The sequence below is a fragment of the Salvelinus sp. IW2-2015 genome, unplaced genomic scaffold, assembly GCF_002910315.2.
Source record: "Salvelinus sp. IW2-2015 unplaced genomic scaffold, ASM291031v2 Un_scaffold5642, whole genome shotgun sequence".
NCBI lineage: Eukaryota > Metazoa > Chordata > Actinopteri > Salmoniformes > Salmonidae > Salvelinus > Salvelinus sp. IW2-2015.
Window position 1 is genome coordinate 41605 of NW_019946907.1, and position 5661 is coordinate 47265.

At 46.9% G+C, this 5661-nt stretch overlaps 1 protein-coding gene across 1 annotated transcript in view; it reads right to left on the minus strand.

Moving 5' to 3' along the window:
• Positions 1-5661, minus strand: part of LOC139026732 (mucin-2-like) — a 13492-nt gene that overhangs the window by 4684 nt on the left and 3147 nt on the right. Inside the window, 2 exon segments of the mRNA XM_070442043.1 lie at positions 4269-4542; positions 4676-5503. Of these exon segments, the coding sequence (XP_070298144.1) occupies positions 4269-4542; positions 4676-5503 (1102 nt within the window).

A 5661-nucleotide genomic window follows, 5' to 3' on the forward strand; every position in this document is an offset into this window, starting at 1 on the left:
TTACTGGTAAGGTTGGACAGAGTTAGTTCCTCTAGAGTCCAGAGGTTTGTGGGGTTATTTTACTTACTGTAAGCGTGTAGAGTTAGTCCCTCTTAGATGTCCAGAGGTGTGTCAGGGTTATTACTGTAATGTAAGGTGTAGAGTTAGTCCTCTTAGATGTCCAGAGGTGTGTCAGGCGTTATACTGTTACTGTAAGGTGTAAGATTAGTTCCTCTTGATGTCCAGAGGTTGTCGGTTATTACTGTACGTAAGCTATAAGAGTTAGTTCCTCTTAGATGTCCAGAGCTGTGTGGTTATTACTGTACTGTAAGGTTAAGAGTTAGTTCCTCTTAGATGTCCAGAGGTGTGTCAGGGTTATTACTTGTACTGAAGATTGTAAGAGTTAGTTCCTTCTTAGATGTCCAGAGGTGTGTCAGGGTTATTACTGTACTGTAAGGTGTAAGAGTTAGTTCCTCTTAGATGTCCAGAGGTGTGTCAGGGTTATTACTGTACTGTAAGGTGTTAAGAGTTAGGTCCCTCTTAGATGTCCAGAGGTGTGTGGGTTATTACTGTACTGTAAGGGTGTAAGAGTTAGTTCCCTCTTAGATGCCAGAGGTGTGTCAGGGTTATTACTGTACTTGTAAGGTGTAAGAGTTAGTCCCTCTTAGATGTCCAGAGTGTGTCACGGGTTATTACTGTACTGTAAGGTGTAAGAGGTTAGTCCCTCTTAGATGTTCCAGGTGTGTCAGGGTTATTACTGTACTGTAAGGTGTAAGAGTTAGTCCCTCTTAGATGTCCAGAGGTGTGTCAGGGTTATTACTGTACTGTAAGGTGTAAGAGTTAGTTCCTCTTAGATGTCCAGAGGTTGGGGGTTATTACTGTACTGTAAGGTGTAAGAGTTAGTTCCTCTTAGATGTCCAGAGGTTTGTGGGGTTATTACTGTACTGTAAGGTGTAAGAGTTAGTCCTCTTAGATGTCCAGAGGTGTGTCAGGGTTATTACTGTACTGTAAGGTGTAAGAGTTAGTCCTCTTAGATGTCCAGAGGTGTGTCAGGGTTATTACTGTACTGTAAGGTGTAAGAGTTAGTCCCTCTTAGATGCCAGAGGTGTGTCAGGGGTTATTACTGTACTGTAAGGTGTAAGAGTTAGTCCTCTTAGATGTCCAGAGGTTGTGGGGTTAATTACTGTCACTGTAAGGTGTAAGAGTTAGTCCTCTTAGATGTCACAGGTGTGTTCAGGGTTATTACTGTACTGTAATTAAGAGTTAGTCCTCTTAGATGTCCAGAGGTGTGTCAGGGTTTTACTTGTACTGTACAGGTGTAAGAGTTAGTTCCTCTTAGATGTCCAGAGGTGTGTCAGGGTTATTACTGTCTGTAAATGTAAGATTAGTCCTCTTGTGCCAGAGGTGTGTGGTTATTACTGTACTGTAGATGTAAGAGTTAGTCCTCTTAGATGTCCAGAGGTTGTCAGGTTTATTACTGTACTGTAGGTGTAAGAAGTTAGTTCTCTAGTATGTCCAGAGGTTGGTGGGGTATTACTTACTGTAAGGTGTAAGAGTAGTCCCTCTTGTCCAGAGGTGTGTCAGGGTTATTCTGTACTGTAAGGTGAAGAGTTAGTCCTTAGATCCCAGAGGTGTGTCAGGGTTATACTGTACTGTAAGGTGTAAGAGTTAGCCTCTTAGATGTCCAGAGGGTGTCAGGGTTATTACTGTACTGTAAGGTGTAAGAGTTAGTCCTCTTAGATGTCCAGAGTTGGTGGGGTATTACTGTACTGTAAGGTGTAAGAGTTAGTCCCTCTTAGATTCCAGAGGTGTGGTCAGGGTTATTACTGTACTGTAAGGTGTAAGAGTTAGCCTCCTTTAGATGCCCAGAGGTGTGTCAGGGTATTACTGTACTGTAAGGTGTAAGAGTTAGTCCTCTTAGATGTCCAGAGTGTGTCAGGGTTATTACTGTACTGTAAGGTGTAAGAGTTAGTCCCTCTTAGATGCAGAGGTGTGTCAGGGTTATTACTGTACTGTAAGATGTAAGAGTTAGTTCCTCTTAGATGTCCAGAGGTTGGTGGGTTATTACTGTACTGTAAGGTTAAGAGTTAGTTCCTCTTAGATGTCCAGAGGTTGTGTGGGTTATACTGTACTGTAAGGTGTAAGAGTTAGTCCCTCTTAGATGCCCAGAGGTGTGTCAGGGTTATTACTGTACTGTAAGGTGTAAGAGTTAGTCCCTCTTAGATGCCCAGAGGTGTGTCAGGGTTATTACTGTACTGTTAAGGTGTAAGAGTTAGTCCTCTTAGATGTCCAGAGTGTGTCAGGGTTATTACTGGTACTGTAAGTGTAAAGAGTTAGTTCCTCTTAGATGTCCAGAGGTTCGTGTGGGTTATTACTGCACTGTAAGGTGTAAGAGTTAGTTCCTCTTAGATGTCCAGAGGTTGGTGGGGTTATTACTGTACTGTAAGGTGTAAGAGTTAGTCCCTCTGAGATGCCCAGAGGTGTGTCAGGGTTATTACTGTACTGTAAGGTGTAAGAGTTAGTCCCTCTTAGATGCCCAGAGGTGTGTCAGGTTATTACTGTACTGTAAGGTGTAAGAGTTAGTTCCTCTTAGATGTCCAGAGGTGTGTCAGGGTTATTACTGTACTGTGAGATGTAAGAGTTAGTTCCTCTTAGATGTCCAGAGGTTGTGGGGTTATTCTTTACTGTAAGGTGTAAGAGTTAGTCCTCTTTAGATGTCCAGAGGTGGTGGGTTATTACTGTACTGTAAGATGTAAGAGTTAGTCCTCTTAGAATGGCCAGAGTTGGTGGGGTTTATTACCTGTACTGTAAGGTGTAAGAGTTAGTCCCTCTTAGATGCCAGAGTGTGTCAGGGTTATTACTGTACTGTAAGGTGTAAGAGTTAGTCCCTCTTAGATGTCCAGAGGTGTGTCGAGGGTTATTACTGTACTGTAAGAGTGTAAGATTTAGTTTCCTCTTAGATGTCCAGAGGTTGGTGGGGGTTATTACTGTACTGTAAGGTGTAAGAGTTAGTTCCTCTTAGATGTCCAGAGGTTGGTGGGTTATACTGTACTGTAAGGTGTAAGAGTTAGTCCTCCTTAGATGTCCAGAGTGTGTCAGGTTATTACTGTACTGTAAGGTGTAAGAGTTAGTTCCTCTTAGATGTCCAGAGGTGTCAGGGTTATTTACTGTACTGTAAGGTGTAAGAGTTAGTTCCTCTTAGATGTCCAGAGGTTGGTGGGGTTATTACTGTACTGTAAGGTGTAAGAGTTAGTCCCTCTTAGATGTCCAGGTGTGTCAGGGTTATTACTGTACTGTAAGATGTAAGAGTTAGTTCTCTTAGATGTCCAGAGGTTAGGTGGGTATTACTGTACTGTAAGGTGTAAGAGTTAGTTCTCTTGATGTCCAGAGGTGTGTCAGGGTTATTACTGTACTGTAAGGTGTAAAAGTGTTAGTCCCTCTTAGATGTCCCAGAGGTGTGAGGTTATTACTGTACTGTAAGGTGTAAGGTTAGTCCTCTTAGATGTCCAGAGGTTGTGTCAGGGTTATTACTGTACTGTAAGGTGTAAGAGTGTAGTCCCTCTTAGATGTCCAGAGGTGTGTCAGGGTTATTACTGTACTGTAAGGTGTAAGAGTTAGTCCTCTTAGATGTCCAGAGGTGTGTCAGGGTTATTACTCGTACTGTAAGGTGTAAGAGTTAGTCCCTCTTAGATGTCCAGAGGTGTGTCAGGGTTATTACTGTACTGTAAGGTGTAAGAGTTAGTTCCTCTTAGATGTCCAGAGGTGTGTCAGGGTTATTACTGTACTGTAAGGTGTAAGAGTTAGTTCCTCTTAATGTCCAGAGGTTGGTGGGTTATGCACTTTTATTATGTTAGGTTTTTTCTGATTTTTTCCTCACATAAAGTTGTCATTTTTTTCAGATTTTTCAGCCGAGATGACGAGTGGAATGACGCAGCAAACTGTGAGCCTGAGTGACATCAGAATCAGCCTGGCTGAAGAACGGAGGCACGAAAGAGAGGAGGGTAGAGAGGGAGAGACCAAGAAGGAGGAGGAGGGAGAGAGATGTTCTCCAGGCTCTCTAGGAAAAGATCAAAGAAACGGCGTTCCTTCATGCAGGACCGACTTCACCTCAACAGTGTCCTACCCTGGACCGGACCAAAACCAGGAGCGGAACAAGGACTGGAACCCAGATCAACGTTCCTGATCAGTATCCGGACCGGGCACAGAACCGGACAGAGAGCTCAGACGAAAGCCAGCAGCTGAGTCTGCGACCCAGAACCCTCTGAGCAGAGCCAGAACCCATGTCCTACTGTCTCCTCTCTGAGCCATGCGAGGGTGAGGCGTCCCAGCTCGAGTCCAAGCCTATCCTCACCCAAGCCAAGCCCAGAGGGGTCCCATCGGGACCTGGAGAGCCACGTGTGCTTGGTACCCAAGGAGATCCACGGGCGCCTGATACCCGAAGGCTGACCTCCATAGGAGCTCCAGGAGCAGGCGGCAGTCCATGGAGACGGGAGCCCGACGTGATGGAGTCCAAATCGGTCACGGCCTGGTGACGGCAGCCTCCCTCTCCATCACGGCTGTCCGCTGTAGAGTAGAACCAGACGGCAAGGAGAGCATTGATCGGAGAGGACGGGGAGGAGGTGGAGGGAGAGATGGGAGGAAGGGGAGGGGGGTGGAGAAGCAGGGCAGGACCGTTCACATGTCACATGTTTCTGACTGAGATTAAGGAGGAGGAGGGGCAGAGGGAGGAACATGGAGGAGTGGCGCGGTCCTGCCCCTGCTTCTCCACCCCCCTCCCCTTCCTCCATCTCTCCCTCCACCTCCTCCCCGTCTCCTCTCCGATCAATGCTCTCCTTGCCGTCTGGTTCTACTCTACAGCGGACAGCCGTGATGGAGAGGGAGGCTGCCGTCACCAGGGCCGTGACCGATTTGGACTCCATCACGTCGGGCTCCGTCTCCATGGACTGCCGCCTGCTCCTGGAGCTCCTATGGAGGTCAGCCTTCGGGTTATCAGGCGCCCGTGGATCTCCCTTTGGGTTACCAAGCACACGTGGCTCTCCAGGTCCCCGATGGGACCCCTCTGGGCTTGGCTTGGTGAGGATAGGCTTGGACTCGAGCTGGGACGCCTCACCCTCGGCATGGCTCAGAGAGGAGACAGTAGGACATGGGTTCTGGCTCTGCTCAGAGGGTTCTGGGTCCAGACTCAGCTGCTGGCTTTCGTCTGAGCTCTCTGTCCGGTTCTGTSCCCGGTCCGGATACTGATCAGGAACGTGATCTGGGTTCCAGTCCTTGTTCCGCTCCTGGTTTTGGTCCGGTCCAGGGTAGGACACTGTTGAGGTGAAGTCGGTCTGCATGAAGGAACGCCGTTTCTTYGATCTTTTCCTAGAGAGCCTGGAGAACATCTCTCTCCCTCCTCCTCCTTCGTTGGTCTCTCCCTCTCTACCCTCCTCTCTTTCGTGCCTCGTTCCTTCAGCCAGGCTGATTCTGATGTCACTCAGGCTCACAGTTTGCTGCGTCATTCCACTCGTCATCTCGGCTGAAAAATCTGAAAAAAAATGACAACTTTATGTGAGGAAAAAAATCAGAACAAACCTAACATAATAAAGTGCATAACCCCACCAACCTCTGGACATCTAAGAGGAACTAACTCTTACACCTTACAGTACAGTAATAACCCTGACACACCTCTGGACATCTAAGAGG